This window comes from Priapulus caudatus, unplaced genomic scaffold (genome assembly GCF_000485595.1).
Source record: "Priapulus caudatus unplaced genomic scaffold, Priapulus_caudatus-5.0.1 Scaffold295, whole genome shotgun sequence".
In the NCBI taxonomy this organism is placed as follows: domain Eukaryota; kingdom Metazoa; phylum Priapulida; class Priapulimorpha; order Priapulimorphida; family Priapulidae; genus Priapulus; species Priapulus caudatus.
Genome location: NW_014577356.1, coordinates 201,423 through 228,525, shown reverse-complemented (window position 1 = coordinate 228,525; position 27,103 = coordinate 201,423). Strand labels below are relative to the sequence as shown.

Genomic DNA, 27,103 nt, shown 5'->3' with positions numbered 1-27,103 from the left:
TATTTATATATATATTTGAGTATAACACACACATACACACACGGTCCCTATAGTGAGTACTCGGGTACTGTCATAGCAGGCAATGAAATGAATATTGTAAAACACTTGAATTGGATCTAAAATAGTTTGCGGCGACATACAGAAACATTCAGGTCGAATTCGATCGATATACACTTTTAAAATGATAATGACTCAATAAACCATACACAGAGAGTCCCAAACGACACACGTACGCCCCCGGTCAAATTTCTAAGGACTAAAATGTACACAGCATTTTCCGTAAAGACGTCATTTAGTACATAGTATAAATGCATGGTTACCGCTGGCTGCAGACGCATCCATTATTATTAAAAGCGTACACAACAAGCATCGTCAGCGTCGTCGTCGTCGTCGCTGTCGCCATCAGAGCACGACGCCCTCCGTGGCAGCTATCGGTGATGCAGCTCACAAAGACGTCTTTGGTTTAGTATATAGCTAAAAAGCTGCACGTGACATCACCTTAAACCGCTACCAGGAGGCGCGCACGCCGAGTGTGGTAACCACGTCGATAGCATACGTCTCCGTGGTACTATTTCATACACACGCCACAAGTGGCTAAACCGTCGCCAGAACGTTGTTAGACACGCTCGAATACAAATATTTTTTTTTATAAAATAGGGTGCAACGAACACTAGGCTAAGCTTGTATGATCATAGTCCTAAAAAACAATCTAGCTTGTTACGGTTGTTACCATCGTTATAGTTGTTACCATAGTTACGGCGTTGCTTGCCGTCGCGTAAACGACGGAAATGACAGAAGATTGCAACGGAAGTGAAACAGAACTGGTGTTGAGCGAAAGACAAGTAATCTGAACTCGTCGTGGGGACGAGCGAATGCAAGCAAAACATCGCTGCTAGGCATACGTTACCATGACAACATGATACGAGATGGCCACACCATCACATGCTAGGATAACAGCCTCTCTTCGGTTACGCTCATCACACGTGACTGCTACGCGCATGCGCTCTGCTAGCGATAGCCGAGAATCGACATGTATATTACACAGAACAGCTGACATCCGTTTCGGATATAAATGACCCCCAGAAAGATAGGGGGGGGGGAAATATAAAAAAACAACAACATGCAATTTATCTGATCTCGCAAATTCACCTCTCGACTCGTAGTCAGCTAGCTAAGGTCATCTTGCTAAATATACATACAGTTCACTCGCGGCGTTCTCTCTCGCGCGTAGAATGCCAAGACACTCGAAGGGACAACGCGAAGGGATACTAAACATGATGCTAGTTACATGATCCATAGTTTTACAAAACTAACGCTCCACTGCGTGCAGACCAGCGCGGCAATATAGCAGACGACGAGAACAAGTCTGTGCACAATGCATTGCTGGCCCGATCGATCACGCCTCTCCGTTTCCATTACTCGGTCGACTATCGACGTCCTTACTAGTTTAAATAAGTGCGTAGGGTGGTGCGGCTCGTCTCACTGGAGCCAGTCATTACACAGGAGAGAGAGAGAGAGAGGAGAGGGGGAGAGGGGGGAAGGGGGAGAGAGGGAGAGAGGAGAGGCGAGAGAGCGAGAGAGGAGAGATAGGGAGAATGAGAGAGGAAGAGAGGGGGAAGGAGAGAGAGGAGAGAGGGGAAGGGGGAGAGAGGCACGAGAGGGGAAGCGGGAGAGAGCAAGAGAGGGGAAGGGGGAGAGAGAGAGAGGGAGAAGAGGAGAGAGGGAGAGAGGTAGAATGAGATGAGGAGATGCGGGCAGGAGAGGCAGCAGAGCAAGGAGAGAGAAAGTAGAAAGGGAGGGAGCAGAGAGAGAGTGAGGAAGGGAGAAATGAGGGGGTAGGCAAGGAATGGGAACGATTGGATGCAACGGACGGTCGGTAAAGAGAGTAAGGACGCGAAGAACGAGAGAAAAGGAGGGTAGAAAATGAGAAAGAGAGGCAGAGAGATTGAGTGAGAGAGAGAGAGAGAGAGAGGAGAGAGAAGAGAGAGAGAGAGAGAGAGAGGATGATCACAGACCACCTGGCAGTAGCGTATAAGTACAGTGACTATTTCCATCTCTCTGTATAGATGAACGAGCTGCAAACAGTAGCTCTGTTCGCTAACTAACATACGCTTATCATGCTTTGGTCCATTTATATTCCGCGAGGCCATATTACACAAGCTATTCGATTTTGTCTCCCCCTCAGTAATCGTACACACGCAGAAACATACACGCACGCGCACGCACGCACGCACTGCACTCACATTACTACACGTTACAACTATGTTCGCCCGTGTCCTCGGATACAGTCCCGGACTTCGGTTGTGGTCGAACTACATAGAGAAAAGCAGCAGAAGAAACCTCGATAGTTCGAACGCACCTACGGAACGCCCGTAGCTGAAGCGATAGCTCTCTCCTATTGTCGCGCCGCACGAGCACGTGCTTTCCGTTACTCGCATATTACATTGCATTACATTGTATTTACATTGTATTACATTGTATTACATCGTAGTTACATTGTCTAAGTGTACTGCTATCGACAGCTAGGTCGTTACAATCTGCACTCACCCACCGCACGCGTCACTCCGGCTATACGCGCATATATATAATACTGGGTGCGCCTGACACACGATTCACGCTGAGACAGAGAGAGAGAGACATGCAATAGTGAAACGTACTAGTCGTACGTAATGACAACGCGAATGAGTGAGTGAGTGAGTGAGTTCACGCGTACGAGAGTGATAACATTATGTCGATATTAGCCACAACCGTTGTCCGATGACTGCTAAGCTTGCGAATAAATGCTCAAACAGTTGCATAACACATATATGTATATCTACAAAAGCACGCACGCACGCACGCACGCACGCACGCACGCACGCACACACACACACACACACACACACACACACACACTCACATTCACACGCGTGTGTACGCCACCCGCCAGACGTTAGATTAGCTGATGACGTAATCGGTGACGTGTAATCAGTGGCCGATAGCCAGATAGACAGATAGATAGACACGCAGACAGACAGATAGACAGACACAGACAGATAGCGGGAAGCCGGCCGTCTATATGACAACCACGACTGCAGCACCAGCTACGCGCATTCTTCATAGCTGATGATGGCTAAGAGAATGCACGCAGCCCACCACGTCGCACAAGCAGCTGCGGGCAGGAAGAGGCAGAGGAAGAGGAGGAGAGAGGGAGCAGGAGAGAGGAAGGAGGAGGAGAGAGCGAGAAGGAGGAGGAGGGGAGGGAAAGAAAGAAGAGGCAGAGGAAGAGAGTTACTGCAAAAAGACGCGGCTACGACTGGCGGGCGGACACGCCAGACGCTAACATGCAGTCAACAAATATTCCTACCGCGGTGGTTACCCCCTCGCTTAATCAAGAGGAGCTGCAACATCCCTCGCTTAATCAAGAGGAGCTGCAACATCCCTCGCTTAATCAAGAGAAGCTGCAACCTCCCTCGCTTAATCAAGAGGAGCTGCAACCTCCCTCGCTTAATCAAAAGGAGCTGCAACATCCCTCGCTTAATCAAAAGGAGCTGCAACATCCCTCGCTTAATCAAAAGGAGCTGCAACATCCCTCGCGACAATCAATATCTTACATATACACGTATTCTGTATATTATGCTACCGTGCTTGCGAAACGAACGAGCGACCTATCGCCGTTCATCACTGCGGGCACGACTACGATCATAATAAAAAGTTACCCAGGTGCAAGAGGCAGCGTAAGGAGCGGCCGCTAAAATCTACGCTGTAAAATAACTCGGTGCGCGTGCTAAGCTAAAAAAAACAACATGCGAACAGAGATCGGCGACGCCGCTCACGGCCGATTACCGCCAGGTGGCGAGCGTGCGCAAAAAAATCTACACAGTGCGCCACCTGGTGCGCGTTTAAAATACCACGGCGACAAGAGTGCAGTATTATTGTCACCGCTAGCCGACACTGTCAAACATTTAATTCTGCGAACACGCGGTTTGACATCCGTCGCAAAACGGTAAGGCGTTTTACTGACAACCCGACTGCCGGGAAAAATACGTGTGCCTAACATCGATTGGAAGCTGGCCACTACAGTGCTGACATCTCTAGGCGAATATGTGAAATTATCGTGGCGATATTACCTAAGCAGGCGTACGAAACGCGCGAACTCTAAACGCAGAAACCCCTCCTCCTCACCAAATCATGTCTCAATATACAAATCATTAAAAAAAAGATTACAGCTAGACTTGCAGTTTCAGCATAACCTCTCATATCAGGCCACGCGCAATCAAAGGTTTTCAACCCTTTACGAGAACACCAGAGAGCGCACTGTGCCTGAGGTCCACGTCTCGCTATATACACACACACACACCCGCACGTTGCAATTCAGTCCGAAATTTTTCCACTTGAGTTTTTTTTTTGATTTTCCGTCCGGTGGCACGTCAGTCCACAGTGCCCCATCTGTTGATCCTTGAGCAGAGTTTGACTGCAGTGGCATTAGGAACCAGGATGGCTCTCCGCGTACGCCACTTTGCTAGGCAACAAAGCTCGGTTGTCGTTCCGAACACGTTGCTGTTGATGTCATGGTTATGCCTGCGTTTCTCGTGGTTTGCTATGATCTTCCTCATCCCTGGATTCCTTTGTGGGCGTTTCTATACCGTCGCTGCAAAACAAAACAACACAAGATGGAAGACACGTTATTTCGACGTTGAAGATAGTCCAAAATGTTTATCACAATGAATTGTTCTGCATCTATTTCCGTCACGCATCTTTGTGGAACCCCGCTCTCACACACACACACACACAATAGGATTCGCTGAAGCTACGATCACGTGATCTGCTTACGACTGAAATTTAGACGTTGAAAATTTAGTTCCACAATTACTACTACCAGAGTCTCGCGTTATCTCTATTGAACAGGCGGTGTAGAGAATATTGCGCGCGTCACTACTGTCAGCTATACGCATGCGTATACTAGCCGTGTGCAGAATTGCTCACGTGTCGGTAAACCCGTGTATAAACATGCAGAATGTCACGGTAGTTTAAACCGCTCCAGCACACATGCACGGATGTCACGGCACATGCATGCCTGCTGTTGTTTCATCGGTTGACAAGCTTAGGGTAGATTAGATAGACGGTTGATGGTAGCTTATTATTCGCACTATTAAGACTGCAGTGCAAGGCAGCGAAGTAGAGATTGTCGCAAAATATCGGCTTGTGTTTGTTTTTCCGTTTCTACATACAAGGTTCGTACCGTCGCCACACGTTTTATGCTGGTTCAGAACTAATACCCTCTAAAGTCCCTCTCTGCCCGGATAATTATATCAAAAGGACATTTAAATTAAACTTCGTAGATTTTCCTGCCTCTCGTATCTCGTAATGTATATATTAGGTTATATCGTAAGTTATTACGTTATCGGTTACACTTCCTTTGTAACTGCACTGCACTCGGCGAATGAAGAAATTAGTCTGGCAATACACGAATTACAGATGTACCGGGAAGCACCCGATTTTAAATGAACCGCGAGGAAACAAAATCCCGGTATTGCCGCGATGTCTCAAGCGTAAAGACACCGCGCTTTTGTCGGCAAAATGATGCCAGAGAAACAATCACTGGAGAAGGGACTTTGAAGCTACCGCTCGTAGCAGAAAAAAACACGTTGCTTCGTGGCTCGCTATGCATTTACCAAAGACTATGTTCACCATAGAATCTAACGAATATATATATATATAGAGAGAGAGAGATAGAGAGAGAGAAGGGGGGGGGGAGAGTATGCAAGGGCACGTAAGCTACAATGATGTAGGAACATACAAACACGCACAGAATCTGGGTTGGAAACGAAGTGTACACACTGTAACGTGTTACAATTTTACGCACAGATGTAGTCAGGCATCTAACTGGAATGGAGACAAGCGAAACCTTCTAACAAGTAATGTCCACCTAATTTATGCGACTGTTATATTGTAACATGAAATAAAGAGAAGTGTAAACACTAGATATCTTGAGATGAAACAGCAATAATCATGATACAGTAATGAGCATGATACAGCAATAATCATGATACAGTAATGAGCATGATGCATCTATAAGCATGATACAACTATGAGCATGATATAGTAATGAGCATGGGACAGCAATGAGCATGATACAGCTATGACATGATACAACTATGAGCATGATACAGCTATGAGCATGATGTAGTAATGAGCATGATACAGTAATGAACATGATACATCTATGAGCATGATGTAGTAATGAGCATGATACAGTAATGAACATGGAACAACAATGAGCATGGTACAGTAATGAGCACGATACAGTAAAGATCGTGATACATCTATGATCATGATACAGCTATGAGCATGATACAGCTATGAGCATGATAGAGCTATGAGCAGGATACAGCTATGAGCATGATACAGCTATGAGCATGATACATCTATGATCATGAAACAGCTATGCGCATGATACATCTATGATCATGATAGAGCTATGAGCATGATACAGCTATGAGCATGATACATCTATGATCATGAAACAGCTATGCGCATGATACATCTATGATCATGATACAGCTATGAGCATGATAGAGCTATGATCATGAAACAGCTATGCGCATGATACATCTATGATCATGATACAGCTATGAGCATGGGACAGCAATGCGCATGATATAGGAATGAGCATGATACAGCTATGACCACGAGACAGCAATGAACATGATATGAGTAAAGAGAATGGTACATGCGGTGACAGCATGACTGTGTCAGTATACCCTACCCCGCATCACCACACGTGCATTGCGAACGCGTTTAACGGCTAGCGGTAGCAATCCTTGAAATGCTATACTAGCTGAACAAGTCCTTGAACGACAGATGAGTGTATTATAACTGCGGATGCAACGTGGATGCGTCTTCCAATAGAAACCGTACGAGGAGTACAAAGAAGATCTCTTGGCAAATACTATAATTGTAGCATCTCATATTGCCAGCCTAAAACACTAAACATGCAGTAGGATTATACATGCTTGGGTGGACATCAAATCTATAGGAGCGTGAAAACGAAACGTGTTGCAGGAATATATGACTTACAGCAAATTAAAAATCACCGAAAATCTGATCAACTACTCGTTTCTGGAAAAAACAAAAATCGTAACACACACGTTTACTCCCATGCGCATCGGAATCGATCAGCAAACATTTACAGAATTAAAATGTTCTTCCCAAAAAAACCATCCCAAAAGTTCTCAGCAAATTATAAAAACTTTCGCAAGCTACGAAAAATACGCAAAAACACACCTCTTGCTATATCCGCCCCCATTCGCCAGTATTACAATACAGGTAAATGAATAATCGTACTGGATATAAAATATAAAGTGCATGTCGGACGACTAGATACTGTGCTTTTCTTTTTGTCCTTTATACATTTATACATGACACTGAGCGAACTGGTTGCAATGTAGGACGAAATCAAGTAACAATTAAACTACTGTTTGTTACAACATGGTTCGTCTGCCTGTCGGCCGCTTGGATCTGTTGGCATGACAACCACAGTTCGTGTCTACCTTGTCTACGCTGCCCCGCGTCATATGTCCCCGTGCGGTGACCGATTGTGTGATTATCAGCACAGAACACCTGCCGTGTTCTCTCTCAGTACAACAGAGAGATTGGGGAATATAACTGCCACGGCGATCTGTTATAAGCGAGTATATATACATTGTCATTGATCACACGCGCACGCACGCTGCGCGCAATCAAAACTCTGACCTTCGTGTGTGAAAACCTCCGCGTTTAATCTACCGAGCAGGGCAGCAGTGGAGACACAAACCGGTCCAATTATCATTGCCGCTCTCGCGCACTCTCTCGTTTTGCGCTAGGTTCAGTTACCGATATGTACTGTCTGTATTATATGATGTAGAATAGAGCATCCCCCGAAATTAAATCTTTGAGATAAGAGCAATGCAGCGTAGACGAGGCAGCAACGCACCAACTTGCATTGATTTTACTTGCACGCGTAGATGTTACATTGATAAGTCTGTGTATAAACGGACGTGTATAGAGAGCAAGCAGACACGAGTGCACACACACATCACCTACCCATCCGACTCTTGCTGTATCATCGGTGTTTCCTCTGTCGCCCTATCCTTATCCTCGGGCTCTTTCTCCTCCATCTTAATCTCCTCAGGGGCTTCCTCTTTGCTGTAAACGAGAATAGAATTTCATAAGCGACAACGAGGTATAGATACCGTATGTAGTACAGACAGCATCACCTGCTAAAGCTAGGCCAAAAAATTCTATCCTATCCCGACCTGCCCCGTAAAACGCTAGAGAAAAAATGTTTTCTTTCTACCGAAATTTGCTTACTTGTTCCATTGTGTTGCACCATATATATCTATATATATATATATATATATATATATATCTATATATATATATAATATATAAACACGTATTTCCATCTATTATTGCACACAGTGCTTAGAAATTCATCCCTATGCATCCGAAATGCACTTTGCTGCTTCAGTACGGTGAATCATGACCTATTTTGCAAACATATCGACCCTTTCCAGTCTATAAATAATATATAAATACGCATACATCTACAGATTGATGAAGCCACATTAAAATTCCAACAACCTTTGCACGCATTAAAGCTGGCAGTAAGATCGCCACTTAAAGCCTAGGACACACTGTGCGATTTCCTACGCTGGCCGCTTGCGATCCGCCGATCGATAAATACGGTGCCGGGTCGAAAAACCGGGCGGAAATATTCAACATGTTGAATACGAGCGATGCGCCGGGCGTATGCGATCGCGAGCGAAATACGCTGCCGTGAGACCGGCCACACCGCGCGGATCTGGCACCGTATTTATCGATCGCAAGGCTTACAGCCAACAGTGTTACCGCGGCAAAAAGCCAACAGCGCCCCCTAGTGGCCGGTTTTATGAAGCGTTTACAAAATTTTTTGTAAACGCGTGATTTTGTAAACGCATAAGATTTTTGTGAAGCGTTTTACAAAGATCGTATCGACATTGTACGCAAAAGACGGCCGTTCTGTTGTTCTAGGGTACTTGTGGCAGCGAATATCTGCCATTATGATTCAATAGAACGCAAGCAGATCGTAGCAAGCTAACAGGCTAACATAGGGGGCACTGTAGTATAGCAAAAACACGCTCTTCGATCTTTCTTTTTTTGCATCAAGAAAATCCAGCCACAACCTATAAAAAAAAGCTGTAACAGAATTTATGACATGAAGCGAATAGCACCTGCCAATCAGCGTGCTGATAGCAGTAGAAGCCATAAGAAACCAGCACAGATTCACAGCAAATGCTCCCAAGTCACAGACAAAATATGCAACAAGTAAAATAATAAACAAAAACCGGAAGATCAGGCATGCGAGAATGTGTTGTATACATCAAGACAAAGACACGGTGCTAGGTTCTGACGGCTGCTACACGTACTTGTATAAACTATATATGTTAGATACATGTATTCAGACACTCACGCACGCACGTACGCCCGCACACACACACACACAAGCACGCACGCACGCAAGCACGCACGCACATAGATATCCACAACAAACATAGAGTAGTGGGATTAAGGCGCAAGGCAGCACATGCACATGTGAAACTGGCGATAAGGTTAAAGCGGCCACGGGGGAAGCAGCAGCTAATGCACAACAAAGGTACAGGTGTTTTTTTTAAACATGGGATAGCAACATGCATCTCGGGGAAAAAACTAAAATATATTCATCCCGCGCAGGATATATAGTTGTTTGTAGTTGTATAAAGCTGTAATTTGTGTAACCCTAATCGACGTTGCCATCTTTCTACAAAAACAGCACCATATATTGACTTCACTGGCTTTTATAAAACCTAGACACGCAGTAGAAAATTGGGCCGTGAAATCATATCGCATACAGCTTTCGCAATACAGCTTTTGTTATTACGTCCCCCGCTTTTCGAACGGATGCCACAAGAAGACGGCAGTAAGAGAGATTAGGATACCGCCCCCTTGCTCTTGAACGCATTTTATTTCCGAGGCGAATTCAGGATGTCACGTGACCGGGGGGCTGTTGCTCTGCTGTAGAGTTAATCGTAGTGTTATGTACGCATGCGCGAACACACTTCAACTACTAACACCGCACGTCAATCTCCCTCTCCCACTGCGAACAGAAAGCGGACCAACGAACCTTCTTCTAATAAATTTCCGGTTTACTGACAAGGCGTGCAGTCGAAGCCTCCACGAATATGGCCGCAATTTTATTTTCGCAATTTTTCTCCGCGTGATTACGCGTGATTCGCGACTCGCCAAGCTATCGTGTTCCTCACTCTACATCTCTGCGGCTACAGTCGCAATAGTGGCAGGGAGATCTACGCGTGTGCGACCGTGACTCCGATCGGAAGACACTCGCAATATCGGGCGTACCACGCGCGCGGGATATAATCGGAAGGAAGAATTTGTATTTATACTCAACCCAATCATACATTGGTTAGATGTCAGAACTATTAGATAGTGCTGACACTTACCGTTCTTGTACTAGCAGTAATTTGTATTTCTAAACTTGAAAGATTATATTTTGTTCGTATATTGTAATGTAATTTGTATTCTGTGACAATCGTTTGCATTTACTGTTGGTGTCTAGAATAAAGGCATTACAATGAATATGATTGTGTTGAGTGATATTAAAGGTTTTGTAAAAAGCGACAGCGTTATGCAAGCAGTAGCACTAGTTAGCGGTGACGCGCGCGCAGCTCCCCCTCGCGGCCGAGGCTTCGTTCTTACTCCTCCGGTTCCAGCTCCTCAGCGGGTGTCTCCACGGTGTCTTCCTCCTTCGGTTCCACGTCGGGTTCGGGGTCCTTACTGTATGTGTGAGTGGTGGGCGGCGGGGGAGAAACGAGAACATACGCACAGGCGTGTAATAACAGATAACACAAATACGCGCGTGCGTGCGTGTCCGTAGATGATACACATAGAACGAACAAGGAGAGGCACAGCGAGGTGGGGAGGAAGAAAGAGACGAAGAAAGAGAGGAATGATATTAAGAGAGAGAGAGAGAGAGAGAGAGAGAGAGAGAGAGAGAGAGAGAGAGAGAGAGAGAGAGAGAGAGAGAGAGAGAGAGAGAGAGAGAGAGAGAGAGAGAGAGAGTAGAGAGAGAGAGAGAGACGAGAAGAGAGAGAGAGAGAGAGAGAGAGAGAGAGAAGAGAGAGAGAGAGAGAGATGAGAGAGACGAGAGAGATGAAGAGAAGATGACAGAAATATGGTACAGACGGCAATAGAAAACGAGTATAAATCAAGGAATCACAAGAGCGTGCGAGAGAGAGGAGAGAGAGAAGAGAGAAATAGGAGAGAGAGAGAGAGCAGAACGGCGGGTCGCGAGAAGCGAGGAGAAGAACGTAATAAACGCTAGAAGAAATAACATTGCCCTATAATTGCGGGGTAACCATGCGTAAGCCAAATCATCAAAATATCAATAGCCAATTGTATCTAAGCATGCAAAACATTGCATGTCAATATCTAAAAATAATAACTAAAAATCAATTAAAAGGCTGTGTTTAATGATGTTGAAGGCCCATGCACATCCACTCCAGGCACTTCAACTTTAATAATAAATTACGAAGACTTGCAATATTTTAGCATTGCAATCTATAGTTTCAATAAAAAAAAACACCAAGTATAATTATTTATTGTATATTTTTTAAATTCCACATTAAATAAGCATCGTAGATATAATGTCACTGCTCCATCCACAACATTTGAGGCCTACCATCATCAACATCAGTTCATTATTCATGTTGTACAGAGAGAGGAGCAGCAGTTGTGTAACTAATGCTCCATCATCCCCAACAAACATCTCCCAATTTGCCAAAAGCATGTTTTTAGTTATTTCTCATTGATAATGACAGGAAAATCTACATCTTAGCATATCTAACAAGCAATTACTCTGACAGACGAATAAGTGTTCACTTTAGGAATACGAAACATGTATATGAGGGAAGAACAAAACATGAATCATCTAAGAAGAAGGATAAAAAATATAAAAGGTGACAATGGCACATACATACAGGAGAGAGCATCAGGGTTATGCTTACACCTAAATGAATCGACCGGAAGTTAAATGGAATTCAATCTCACAGTATAATCTAATGATTGTTGCGTGGGTGTATAGAAGACGTGGGGCATCGTAGTGCTAGTTCATCGGCAATATTTACGTCACAGCGTCTATCAATAAATTAAATAAATATATATAATATATATATATACAAGAGCTAATAATAGATGGTATTATCCGTCTTGATATACAGCCGTTGAACTCAGAGATTAAAGAAAAACCTTTGTAACCTTTGTCCGGCAATGCTCAAGGACACGAAAGATCTTGGATTTCGTTAGAAATTTCAACAGCACCGTATCAGCTCATTTCGGATTAGCGAATTTTATCAAAATGATAACACTTAATGCCTAAATAAGCCAGCTTCTACAGCGAATCACACTATATATTAGTGGGAGGCGCATCCAGCTGGTATAAATTCTATGAGCTAGAGCTAGAAAGTTACCTCCGACTATGACACGGCTTCTTTCTCTCATCTCTCGCCAGGCCGTCTCTTAACTCCATAAAGTTTACATAGCAAATATATAGCTCAGTCGCATAGCAAAGTAGTATAGCTCATAGTAGACATAATTTACATGCTTCGTCTCGCTTATAAGTCGCCCTCACAGAAATATGGAAGGTAAAGAAAAGCAAGAGTCTAGGCGTCAGACAGTTAGAATAGAAGAGTAATCGATAATTTTTAACTGTGGTTAAAATCAAACATCCGGCCAAGGGTACTGCGAATTAATCGGTTATATCTGGATGCAGTCAAGACGCCATTTTCTAATTCACTGGGCAAAGTTATTAAAACGTATTTTTATAAAACTAATGTTGATAGAAAAGAAGGAAATGAGAGTGCTTAAACACACGGGAACATACTTTGCCGGCCAACAGAAGCCCCAGAAATACAATATTTAATTATTTAATAACCTATCTTCGAGGGATTAACAGTAATGAGAATACATTTTATGCCGAATTGCAACGGATTCCAACTGAAAGGCATTGCGGCGCTAACAGAATTTCAGCTGTGACAAAAGCCAGCATTTCCACTTTTAGACAGCTCGACTACATATTAACGATCCGTAAAAAATGTCGATTAACACGGCCAATGCTACCGTCCACAACACACTCACACACGCACACTACATCACTCACGCACTGCACGCACAAGGCAACACAACACACAACACACGCACAACACCACGCACCCACAATGCACACAAGAACACAAACACAGCGCACACTCACTCACGCATGCACGCACGCATCGCACGCACGCACGCACGACCCTGCACAGCACACACCGTTACACAACACACACACACACACAACACACAATGCACCCACACGCACACGCGGCGCACACCACACACACATCACATGCACGCGCGCGCGTGGCGCAGCTGACGCCACGCACCACGCTAGCGAGACGCGCAACAGAGAGATAGATACACAGAGTAGTAGAGTACGTACAGTTGATGCATCATATACGTGTACACACGCAAAAGCAGAGAACACACAATGTGCAGTACAACCACAGACGTCAACGCAAAACAAACCCACGGGTTAGTAGTTGCTACGAGAAGACCACACCAGTGCTCCTCCGCGGCTACTCGTGCGACAGACAACGTGGTGCTGTCGCGAGCTATACACACACACACACACACACATATATATATATATATATATATACACGGTGAGCTAGAACAAGGGGCACGAGAGCGCCGTAGAGCTTGCTTGCACCCTCGTACAATCAGCAGCTTGTCGCTTCGTGCACAGACACGGCTGGCGATTGCACGACAGAGTCCGTGAAGCACAGCAGAAAAACCATATAGCAGTCATTAGTAGGTGTGAGACAGCAGAACGAGAAATGCAAATGCCCGAGCGAGGAGTCATGATGCACAGACGGTAGCCAGCAGTTTGCACGCGAACTACAGTTTTGGGACGACCCGAGGAAACTTGGCGTGTGAAACCCAGGGCGAGTCAATGGGGATGATCATCCAGAACGGAAATGAAATGGTTAATTGAATTTCTGTGTTCTAAAATGTTCTGCCGTTTCAGTCGAGCGAGGCAACCGTTAATAACTCTGGCTGCGCTACGAAAACAATTCGCAAAAACAAAATTTATAGATCAACGGCACTGGCACCCCTCTGATCAGGGAATCTCTCCTTTGCAGTATCTCCTTCTACCCTCTTCTCCTCTCGAGTGACGAAGAACCAGTCTCCCCCTCTCCCCGCCCCATCCCGAGAGAGACCCCCCCCCAAACTCGTTCGCTCATGCAAACTGCGCGTCGGCGTGCTGCCGGCGCCCCCTGGCGGCGCATCGACTCCTCGCTCCGGCATCCGGAGGCGGCACATCGAGAGACTCTTACACGTTGTCGTCCTGCGGTTCCTCCACGGTCACCGTCGGTTTGGGTTTCGCGTCAGCCTCGCTACATAAAATAATTAAGGAGGAGACAAGAGCGATGAGAACATGACGAGCCGTGCCGCCGTCACGCGATGCGTCGCCACGCCACGATGCGGCATGCGACGCCACGATGCTACGTCACGATGCGGCATGTGACGCCACGATGCTACGCCACGATGTGGCATGCAACGCCACGATGCGGCATGCAACGCCACGATGCTACGCCACGATGCTACGCCACGATGTGGCATGCAACGCCACGATGCGGCATGCAACGCCACGATGCTACGCCACGATGCTACGCCACGATGCGGCATGTGACGCCACGATGTGGCATGCAACGCCACGATGCGGCACGCAATACCACGACGTGGCATGAGACGCAATGCAATTTTGCAGCACGGAACGCAACACCACGACGCAGAATGGAACGCAACACCACGCCGCAGCATCACGCAATGCCATATGTCACATCGCGACGCTCTGCCACGCTGCAGCGTGCGACGCAACACCATGCCACAGCGCGTGACACAACGCTATGCCACAGCACAGCTGCCTTTAACCGATTCCTTGTTCACCGCAACCCAGCGTCAGACATAGGACAAGACGCAACATGGCGGGAGTAAGAGCAAGGCAGTGCGGTCGTGACTGTTCGCTGCTGTGCAGGAAGACTATACTAAATATGAAGAATTAGATAGTAAAAACTAATATATTCGAGATTTAAATCAACTTGCTTTACGTTAAATGAATTTAACTTGCGATTTTGTCGGCAGTGAAAAACTTGCGCGTTTGAACAGGCCAGTCAATTGGTTTGGTATCGGTTAGTGAACGAGAAATCTTATTTCCAGGGTGGCGCCACGAACAGGAAACAGCGGACGAATGCCACAATACGCCACAATACAACAGAGAAGTGCAGGCAAAAGTGATTGTTTCACAATAATTAAACTCCCTAATTACAGCTGATTACTGTCGATTATGAATTATAAACGAGCCTGTACTAAGAGGGAATCTTATAACTTGAAATAATATCAACAGAAACACTTAGTTAACTTTGTTAAAGTGGAAATGGGATGGGGCACTGTGCAGTTAAATGCTATATAGCTCCAATGAAAAATCAAAGATATTTTTGAAGACCATTAATATTACATCCGAATTGCAAACGGTAATTACCAGCGAATATTGCAGCAGAAAAAACCCACTTGCACCTGCACTCCGTCTATGAATATATGTCGTACAGGATCACCACAACACCACCAATTATAGTAAGTGTTAAGAAATAAATGTACGTACACAGGAATAAGTTAACTGCAATCATGGACTCGCTTAATTAACACTCACATGAAACGACTGATCGCCATGACGACACCGTATCACGAAACAAACAACCTCAAACGCAAACCACAACAGTCTTCGAATCGAACGAAAACACTGCGCTGATTACAAATCAAATGCAAATAAATCGAAAGGATCGAAATCGGGGTGACGCACTCGTGGCACCCTTCCTTCTCGCACGCACGCATGTCTCTCTCAAGGCTTCCCTCACTACACCTTCCTCCGCCGCCGCGCAGGACTGAAACAAGAGGCACGCAACGCCGCTGCCACCGACTCAGCGTAGCGTAACACCCTAGTAAAAACGTAAAACCCTAGTAAAGGCGTAACACCCTATTAAAGACGTAACACCCTAATGCTCTGAAACGAGCTTACCGCGGTGGTCGCGTAAGCTACCTACCCAGTTCTCCCCTCCTCCATCTGCACCTCCTTCACTTTGGCCGAGGTGGCTTCCTTTCCGCACAGGTTGACGCAGATTCCCCACAGCACGCCGCACTGGTTCGTCATGTAGCAGTAGACGTCTACGATGATGAGCACGATGAGCAGGATGGCGATGATGATGCCGACGATGGCGCCGGTAGACAGACCGCCCGACTTCACCTCCTTAGGCGTTACGTACGGATCGATGTCCTGACCTGTATACGCAGGTAGATAACATATATTTAAAGATGAGATGTTCCTACTATAGTTTGAATCATTATTAAACTAAAAAAAATGCCTAGAATGTTGTTTTTTTGGAAATGGAAAAGTTAGAAGTGTTTATGGTATTATGTGTATCTATCTTTCAAGTCACGTGTTCAACACAAAAGCATATTTATATAATTTATGTCAAACAGCCAGCATGTAATATCTGTCCAGCTAAGAACATGTCTTAAACTTTGAACATATTTCGATTTATCGTATATTCTAAATTTGTACAGTGTGAGTTAATATCCTACGACTACAAACCTTCCACCGATTATCAATCAATCACGGAGAACATGCACACGATATCAATTTATATCCCACACTGTATCGACTGCACTTTAGCGACTCGCAATCTAAACGGATTTGCGCGAGAACACGTTTAAATCGAACTTCATCCATCAAAAATCTCACTTAGCAAATGCGAGTGCAGCAGTAGGGACAAACAACCGTGACCAGTCTGTCACGGACACAGCACAATCAACCATAATCCCCAAAGAACCACAACGTTCTCCAAATATCTCCTTCATACGGTAAGCACCCTCAGGAATTCGACACGGTACGCCGAACAATGTAAAGACCTGAATCGAAATTCCAACCGAAAGAATACATATTTTCGATACAGTCGTATGAATAATACAGCCAGCGAGCAAGCTAGCCAGCGAGAGCTGGGTAAAAAGGGAGACAGTTGACGCCCCTCCCCCCACGATTACATGTTGTCATATATATGGTCAGTGGCGAATTGCCCACGGTCACCTGCCCAGAACTAGACCCTCACATGACTATGCCTTCCCCAATTCCAAAATGGGAAACAGCTACGCCTCTGAAAGCTGTGCAGCAACTCTTGTTGCAATTCTTGCAATCGGCATTTTGCACAGAGATCCCTTCCTCAAACCAATGCGCGACTTTACCTCCCCTGGATAAAAATGGGGATTTGCTACACCGCTGAAAGCTGTGCGACAACTTTTGCTGCAATTCTCGCAATTTTTCATCAAGACTCCTTCATCCAACCAACGTGGGCGACTTTGCCTTCCCTGGGCAGAATGGGCAGCAACTTTTGTTGCAATTCTCGCGATATTGCACCGAAATCCCTTCGTCAAACCAACGCGCGACCAGTGGCGCCCTCACCTGGCTGTGTACGGAAGAAGTGTTCGGCGGGCTGGCTCTTCCCGATCTCATTCTTTGCGAATATCTTCACATAGTACTCCGTGTCTGCCTTCAGGCCGCGCAGGTCGAAGCTGGTCTGCGGCGGGTCTACGGTGCTGCGGCCCTCTCCTCCTTCCTTCACGTACTGATCTGTCTTGTTATCAGCGTACTTGATCTGCCAATGTACGTACAAATATGATTATATGTTAATACATTATATATATATATATATATAAGAAGCAAAAACACACGCACACCTATGCAGTATACAAAGATACTAATATAAAAATAGAATGAGGTGTCAATTCTTCATTTTGTAATTTCATATTCATATATATATATAGTGCAATATGTAACAATTGACAGCTGTTATTGAGAATCCGCATTTGACAAATTTTTGTGCCAAGACCGTACGCGCAAGCCGCTTTCTGGAGGGAACTTGTCGCATACGCAAATTCAGTGAAATATTTGTCGAGTGTTTCCGGAAAAGCTCCTTTAATTTCCGAAAATTATCATACGCACGCGAAAACGGACAGTTCAGGTTATGTACAGCTGGGAGCAGTATTTAGCGAGGCTTACAAGTTTAGATTACGCTAGTTCTTGGCTGAGCCAAACATTCTTACACAGAATTTCCCGTTTTCCTCTGCACACGAAACGGTTTTGCTCGACAGAAATGAGTGAAGTCAAAAACATGCATGAATGCATGCATGCACAACCCCTATAATACGATTTCACTAGTGCTTCTAGTCGATTGCACATTAGAGCTAAACAAATCATCTTCTATTTGTGCAGAATTCCCGGGGACTGGAGAAAATTGCAAAATGTTCTTAACACAGCAAAACCCATCAATAATGAAGTGCTGAAACTTTTACCACAGCCAGGGGGCCCGTTACCAGAAAAATTTGTCTTAACATTAAATGAATTAATTTCTTAACATGAATTTTTCCTCGAAGACCAATTAACAATTCACTGCGTTGAGAAACTTTGCAGTGTTTCTCTCATCGGTCTATGAGAAAAGATTCATGTTAACAATAATTTTATTTCTGGCAACAGGCCCCTGCATGTACATGAAAATTTTGAAATGCATCAACACAACATTGTTACACAAACAAATCTTTGTGCAGGAACCATAATTTTTCACACTTCGACGTTTCTCAAACACACTCGTTTGCTACATTTTTCAACAGTCACCTGCAATGCTATAAACACGACAATATGATGACAGACATGGAATTTTACATGCAAACAACATCCCTTACAAGTATTCGTTACAATAGCGACGTTGTATTATAACCATTTATTAATAATTAAAATTATTATAACCATGCATTATAACCATACAATAACTGGGGACATAATAATAACAACTAGAGCACTCGGAGAGCACAGACCTCCGCCAAGGCAGCTGCATTTTCGTGAAATTTTTTATTAATTAATTAATTAAGTGGAAAAATTAATTAATTAATTAATTAATTAAATAATTAATTGGATCCAGATTAGTGCGAGCGTGCAGGTGGGGGAGGACTGTGGTTGCCCCTTAGCCTGTAGTTGCGTGTTTGTAAGTCAACAGCCAGCGCACCTAGCGGAAGTGAACTGAAACGTGCATGGTAACACACAAACCCACAAACCAACACTCAAAGACACGCCGGTGAAAACATAACCTCCGCCAAGCCCCTGGCGGAGGTAATAACCATGGGGCATGGTAAATATAACCATGGTAAATATAATAACCATGGGGGCATATCCTACTCACCGCATGATAGAATATCTCATAGTATTCAATGTCCTTGCCACCATTGCTAATCGGTGGTGACCACGTTAGCGTGTACTTGTTCGCGTGCTCGCTGTCCTGCTTTTTCTCGGCAAAGCGCGGACTGTCTGGCTCTCTCACCTACAACCACATAAAAATATGTCTTACTCGCCACGTAAAAATGTGCTTACATCTTCACGATAGTGCGTAGATTTCGCTATATTCACATGATAATCATATTCTCGTTTTGATTGAGTAGAGGGCATTGCTTGTTGCAAAACACCTTAATCATTATCTGTATCGTATGCAGTCATGTATGTCATGTCTATATTTTTAGAAGAATTCATCCACACATGCCTGACTGTATGTCTGACCATACACCGGAGATTGGATATGGTCTTGAGGAAGTGCTTGGCGAAGAATTTTGATACGAATACATCTATGCAAATGTCACCAGTCAACCGAAATGATGGCGCACAGGATGTGTGATAAACACACTGCTAAGAAACTAGTAGGCCTACGTGTGAAATCACTCTCTCTCTCTCTCTCTCTTTTCCCCCATCCTCTTTCTCTCTCTCTTTGCCCTTTCTCTCTGTCGCTCTCTCTCTCTTTCTCTTTCTCTTTCTCTCTCTCTCTCTCTCTCTCTTTCTCTTTTTTTCTCTATCTCTCCCTTCCCCCTCCTCTCTCTTCTTCCCTCCTTCCCTTTCTTCGCCCTCTTTCTCTTTCTCTCCCTTTCTTTCTATCTCTCTCCCTTTCTCTCGCTCTCTCTTGCCCCCCTCTCTCTATCTGTCTCTCTTTCTCTCTCTCCCCTCCCTCCTTCCCTCCCCCTTCCCTTGCTCTCTCTCTTTATCTGTTTCTCTCTCCCTCACTCCCTGTCTCTCTCTCACTCTCCCTCCCTCCTCCCTTTCCCTCCCCCTCTCGCGCTCTCTCCCCCTCTCTCACGCTAGGTTAATAGATCAACGTGAGTCTCCAGTGCTATTCCCTTGTACGGCACGCCCGCTCCCACGAGATTCACGTGAAACCACCCTGATCGACATCTTTCTGACCCTCCCTCCTTCCCTTCACTCCCCCTCTCTATCTCTCTCTCCCTCCCTCCTCCCTTTCCCTCTCTCTCTCCCTCCCTCCTTCCCTCCTCTCTCTCTCTCTCTCTCCCTCCCTCCTTCCCTCCTCTCTCTCTCTCTCTCTCCCTCCTTCCCTCCTCTCTCTCTCCTTCTCTCTCTTCCTCCCTTTCCCGTCCTCGCGCTTCACTCCTCTCTATCTCTCTCTCCCTCCCTCCTCCCTTTCCCTCCTTCCCTTCACTCCCCCTCTCTATCTCTCTCTCCCTCCCTCCTCCCTTTCCCTCCTTCCCTTCACTCCCCCTCTTCCATACACTCTCTCTCGTCCCTCCCTCCTCCCTTTCCTCTTCCCTTCGACTCCCCTGCTCCTATCTCTCTCTTCCCTCCCCCCCCTCCTCCCTTTCCCTCCTTCCCTATCACTCCCCACCTCTCTATTCTCTCTCCGCTCCCTCCGTCCCTTTCCCGTTCGCTTCCTTTCAGGCTCCCCTTCTATCTCTGCTCTCCCCATACCCTCCTCCCTTTCCCTCCTTGATCCTTCACTCCCCTTCTCTCTCTCTCTCCCTCCTCCTCCCTTCCGCCTCCTTCCCCTTCGACTCCCCTCTCCTATCCTCGTCCCTCCCTCCTCCCTTTCCTTCTCTCTCTCTCTCTCCTCCCTTCCTCCTTGCCGCTCCTCTCTCTCACTCTCTCTCTCTCTACTACTCTCCTCCTCTTCCTCCTCTCTATGCATCTCTCTCCTCTCTCTCTCTTCTTTTCTCTCTCTCGATCCATCTCTCTCCTCTCTCTCCCTCCTCTTTTCTCTCTCTCTCTCTCCTCCCCGCGGCCATCCTTCCTCCTCTCTTCTCTCCTCTCTCTCGTTCCTGCCCTCCTTCCTCTCCTCTCTCTCTCTCTCTCTGTTCCTACTTTTCTCCTCCCTCCTCTTTTTTTCTCTATCTTCCTCCCCCTCTCTCCTCTTATTGCCCCCCTCTTCCTTTTCTTTACCCCTACTTTCTCTTCTGTGCTCTCTCTCATTTCCCCTCTCTGCTATGCTGTCCTCTCCTCTCTCTCTCTCCCCTCCTTCCTCCCACCGACCGCCCGGACCCCTTCCCTTGCTCTCTCCTCATATCTGTATTCTCTCTTCCCTCACCTCCCCTTTCTCCTCTCCTCTCGCTTGCTCTCACTTCCCTCCCTCCCTCCTTTCCTCCCCCTCCTCTCACGCTAGGTTATAGATCAAGTCTGTGAGTCCCAGTGCATTCCCTCACTTTGCACGCGCGTCCCACGAGATTCATCGTGAAGGCACGCCTGAAACTCGACATCTTTCTCGACCCTCCTCCTTCCCCCTTTCACTCCCCTTCTATCTCTCCTCTCCCCTCCTCCCCTCCTCGCCTTTCCCGTCCCTTCCCTTCATCTCACTACTCTATCTCTTCTCCCTCCCTCCCTCCCTTTTCCTCCTTCCCTTCACTGCCCGCTCTCTATTCTCTCCTCCTCGTCCTTCCCTTTCCCTCCTTCCCCATTACTACTCACCCCTCATCTATCTCTCTCTTCCTCCGCTCCTCTCTTCCCTCCTTCCCTTCTCCCCCTCTCTATCCTCTCTCTCGCGTCGCCTCCTCCCTTTCCCTCCTTCCCTCACTTCCCCCTCTCTATCTCTTCGTCTTCTCCTCTCCTACCACTTCCCGTCCTTCCCTTCACGTCCCCCTCTCTTATCTCTCCTCTCCCGTCCTTCCTCTCTTTCCCTCCGGTTCCTTTCTCCCGCCTCTCTAGTCTCTCTCTCCCTCCCTCCTCGCCTTTCCCTCTATTCCTTCGACCCCCTCTCGTATTCTCTCTCGTCCCTCCCCTAGCCTTTTCCCTCCTGCTTCTCTGCTCTCCCTTCCTCCTTCCCATCCTCTCTCTCTCTCTCGTCTACTCTATCTCTCTCTCTCTGTCTCTTATCTCTCCTCCTCCTTCCCTCCTCTCTCCTTCTCTCTCGTCTCCGTCTCTGTCTCTCTCTCTCTCTCTCTCTCTCCTCCCTCCCTCCTCTCTCTCTCTCTCCCTCTCCCTCCCTCCTTCCCTCCCCCTCTCTCTCTCCAGTGATAGCTGACAGGTTAATAGATTGCATGGCGGTGTGCTTACTACGTGAGTCTCCAGCTTTATTCCCTCGTACGGCACGCCCGCTCCCACGAGGTTCACCACGCTCATCGACATCTCATAAGCTGTGCTCGGCTCCAGACCGTCGAGGATATACGGCCCCACGCCTTCAGCTGCGATCCCGAAAAGAAAGAAAAAACGCAGACGGTTCGGTTCCCATGGATACTCGGCGACTCGCTCGCTCGTCTTTGCCAGGGACTCGGCTTAATACCTTAATGCGCGCGCGTTGTCGATTAAATTTGCGGCTGCTTCAGCTGCAAATTAGGGCGTCAATAATGTTTATAACGCATCGTGAAATGACCAGATTGCCCTTGGACCTCGCTGGATGTATTTAAAAACAGCGCCGAAGCTGTGTTCTGCCCGGAAACACGTGTAGATACTTACATGTTGGTCGTACAGCAGTAGAAGGTCTAGGGAGATTGAATTAAATGCTGCTACAGTGCAGCGCTCACAATCTAATACAGCAACGATGGGAATTTTTTAATCTTCAATTCGTTAAGTACGATATACCAGTAAACAAACGTAGACTAACCTGCAGGGAACTGGTGAGTCTTTTTCTCATTTAGATAAGCATCTTCGATCTTGTGGTATTTTACTTCGTAGCCACTAGGGGGCAGGCCACCAGTGTCGGTGGGTGGAGTGATTTCGAATGAGACAGTCGTGGGCGTGACAATGGGCCAGAAGACCGTGGGTTCTACTGGAGGAGCAACTGCAATATAATATTACCAAGTATCAAACATATTATCTACTAATATCACAAAGCAGCATTATACTGAATTTACAATTCACGTTGTTGCAGTTTTAACAGAAAAAAAGCGCTGCCAATTAAAAGTGACAAATTCAATACTCAACAACGCTTAGATTTATATTTTATAAAGCTGGCAAAGTGTAAAAAAATACATAAACCATCAACAGAACTCTCGTTAATTCTGTAGCGCCCACGGCAAACAGCTGCCGAAGAAAATTGATACATACGAGAGTAAAAATTCTCGTGAATATTAAAACACGACAAAAATGTCGGGAAAACGCACATTAAACATCGATATCGTCAATGTAAACACGACTATCAAAACACGGCATCTCGTTACGACCTCAAAACCCGCTAAATAATACATGATCTAATCGCTCCGGGGCAGTATCCTGCATTTGTTAGCGCTGTGTACGACTATACAGCGATACTACTCGTAGCAGCCAACCAGCAACCTACACGGCTGCCTTGATACACGATGCACAGCCAGCAATCGATTGCAAATCGAATAATACGTGTTCAAAGAGGCACTAGGCGATTAGAATATGGCTTTGAAATGAGATGATAACAAGCTACTCATATAGGAATCAATATGAAACTAGATATGAAATATTCGTTTATAAGAATCATTGGGATATAGGAATTTTGCCATTTCTGCTTAGAAATTTCTGTGTGATGTATTTCTCTCTTCGTGCACATATATACTAATCATAATATGATACTTGGGTTGGGGAGCCATGAAAATTTTGCATGGATTTTGGATTGGAGAATAGAAGCCTATAGTTAGGCTTGCATTCAGAGAAACCTTCAGGAGATCGTAAATATCTTTAGTTGCAAGCATGCCCAGCGATAGAAGATCGTATGTATAAACCAGAGTTACTATCACAGAAACTCAAACTGAGCAACAGTGGGCATTTTTTCAGCCCAGCTTTGCATGCAACTTTAATGCCAATTTAAGTGTTTGCAATATACCAGACCTAAACAAATTTATCTGACTTCAGAGGTCACAGAAGTTATATGGTACGTACGACAGATATAGTTGTTCATGCTGCTGTGTAGTGGTTATTGTTGTTGTTTGTTGTTGTTGTTGTTGTTGTTGATTGTTGCTGAAAACTTACAAGCTTCGTTGATGGCTACCATCCTGCTCTTGGTGCCAACAGGGTTCATGGCCCGACACTCGTAAGCTGCAAAGTCCTCACTGTTGGTGGTCTTCACCTGTAAACAACATGTACGTCACAGGGTTAGAAATAAACGCGTTTTCACCTTTTTTTAAACTACTTCTGTACTTTCAGCAAGTACTTGCTGCCAGAGAAAATGGAAGACAGCAAATTTACACTACACTACACATCCAGGCAGAATCTTTGGTGCTTTTACTATGGTTTACTAGGAATTGTTGTAATAAGTATAAGGCATAAATGTATAAGGCATATTTGTTGCCGACATTGTGAATAGGCAGCAAACTGACCCCTGCAGGCAGGAAAACTGCTGCTTAATTGCTGCCCTTAATTTCGAACCCGGCTTCAGTTATTGAAGATCCACGTATACGCGCGTATAGCTAAGCGTATAATATAAATACTATCAAGGGTGAATGAAAACAAATTGTTTTTATTCACTACTGATAGTATATAGATGCATTTCTAAAATGTTTACGATTACATGATAGCTGATAAACAGCTGTAGTATAATATAGCAATGTTTTAGCTGTATTATAGCCACACTATTACAAGTATTGCAGCTTTACAACAGCTGTATTTTAACAGCATTAGGGAAAGTATATAGTTGCTGAGAAATGGTTGTACATTGCATGTATAATTATATTATAGCAGAAATCTTATATAACGCACATCTATTATAAATGTGTTAAAGTAATGGGCCTGACACTGCTGTATTCCAATATAGTACTACAGTCCACAACCCACTTTTAGGAGTCACCTTGGAACTGGATACTTCTACGTATTTTATGCACAGCTTAATTTCAATTATGATTCACATCATGACAGTGACAATGATGCATATATAGCAGATACGTGACAGCCAACGTTGAACATTCCCTCATTACTATTTGCTAACACGTTTCCATGGTAACCAACAGGCTCTGCTCCAGGCCCCTCCAATCCCATCCATCTTTAAATAGGTGGGCATTGTACATACAGATAAATATACGCGAATATCACGTGATAATATATATGAATATACGTGATATGTGAATATCAAACATTTACATTCAGGAGGTGCAGCAATGAAGATGTATTGGGGAAACTGCTGACCACACTGTACAGTATTATAGATACAAGGATTCTCATGCAGTATCCATCACCCAGCCATCCCCTTTGAACCACAATTTTCATATCATTATATATTTGATATAATATGTATATATCAGGGGCGTAGCTAACGAACCCATGTAACAGTGCCTACATTTTTCTCGCAGGAGGGCAACTATACCCCTTGCCCTCCCACTAGCTACACACGCACCCACGAACACACACGCACACGCACGCGCACACCCGCATGCACACACTGTCACACACACACGCACGCACGCGCACACACACACACACACATGCACACACGCACACACACATGCGCACGCGCACGCGCACACGCACACGCACACGCACACGCACACACACATACATATACCTGAGTTTATCATAATACTATATAAGGGTATATAGTTACCGTGATTTCGCTGTGGTGACCTTCCCCGGTAACCGTCACGTCAAGCGGGTTGTTGAGCACCGGCTGACCGCCCTTGAGCCACTCCAAGGTCGCCGGCGGGTTTGCGTCCACGTCGCAGCTTATGTTCACAGAGTTGTTCACCCACGAGTAGACCATGTCCGGCATGTCCTTGAATATGGCCTCGTCTGCAGAGAGAGATGCCGTGTGAAATGTCAGCCATATTGCATGCGCTGTTAACTAGGTGGTGGTGGGGGGGGGAGATTATGGGTAGCTCACGATATGTATATATATATATATATATTCGGCATGTCCTTGAATATGCCCTCGTCTGCAGAGACATGCGAAATATTTCTTCTCACGTGAAATGTCAGCCATCATACATGTGCTGCTAACTAGGTGTGGGATGACACGGTAGCTAGCTCATGATACAAACCGTATCATGATGCAGCCTTCACGATACGATATGTATCACAATGCAGCCTTCACGATGCAATATGTATTACGATACAAGACATTATATGTATCATGATACAGCCTTCTGATATGACACGCATCATGATAAAGCCTTTACAATATGATTCGTATCACGATACAGCCTTTACGACATGATACGTATCATGATACAGCCCTTACGATATGATACGTATCATGATACAGCCTTCACGATATGATACGTATCATGATACGGCCTTCACGATATGATACGTATCATGAGCTGCCACCTAGATAGTACAGTCCGTATGTCGTATTGTATAAGCTACTAGGCAAAGACACATGCCCCTAGAAGTAGTGACAAGAGTATCTGTCCAGTATTGTAACTACAGGCAACACACATGCCCACTCTAGAAGTAGTACAAGGTATGTCAGTATTGTACTGTACAGGCAAACACATGCCCACCTAGAAGTAGTACAAATATGTCAGTATTGTAACTACAGGCAAACACAATGCCCACCTAGAAGTATCACAGCGTATGATCCAGTATGGTAACTACATCAAACACATGCCCACCTGAGGAAGTAGTCCAGAGGTATGTCCCAGTATTGTAACTACAGGCAAACACAATGCCACCTACAAAGTGGACAAGGTATGTCAGTATTCGTAAACTACAGGCAGAACCTAATCATGCCGCACCTAGGCACGGCGC

At 45.4% G+C, this 27,103-nt stretch overlaps 1 protein-coding gene across 1 annotated transcript in view; it reads right to left on the bottom strand.

Annotated features, from left to right (window-relative positions):
- Positions 1–2,914: 2,914 nt before the first annotated feature.
- The window catches only part of LOC106808673 (neural cell adhesion molecule 1-like), a 37,654-nt gene continuing 13,465 nt past the window's right edge, over positions 2,915–27,103 (bottom strand). The window contains exons 5-15 of the mRNA XM_014811496.1: positions 25,959–26,143; positions 24,395–24,491; positions 23,061–23,237; positions 22,514–22,641; positions 19,377–19,514; positions 17,606–17,798; positions 16,194–16,428; positions 14,430–14,489; positions 10,756–10,833; positions 8,065–8,166; positions 2,915–4,630 (exon numbers count right to left, since the gene is read on the bottom strand). Coding sequence (XP_014666982.1) covers positions 4,555–4,630; positions 8,065–8,166; positions 10,756–10,833; positions 14,430–14,489; positions 16,194–16,428; positions 17,606–17,798; positions 19,377–19,514; positions 22,514–22,641; positions 23,061–23,237; positions 24,395–24,491; positions 25,959–26,143 — 1,469 coding nt within the window. The 3' untranslated portion in view covers positions 2,915–4,554. The remainder of the gene's footprint in view (positions 4,631–8,064; positions 8,167–10,755; positions 10,834–14,429; positions 14,490–16,193; positions 16,429–17,605; positions 17,799–19,376; positions 19,515–22,513; positions 22,642–23,060; positions 23,238–24,394; positions 24,492–25,958; positions 26,144–27,103) is intronic.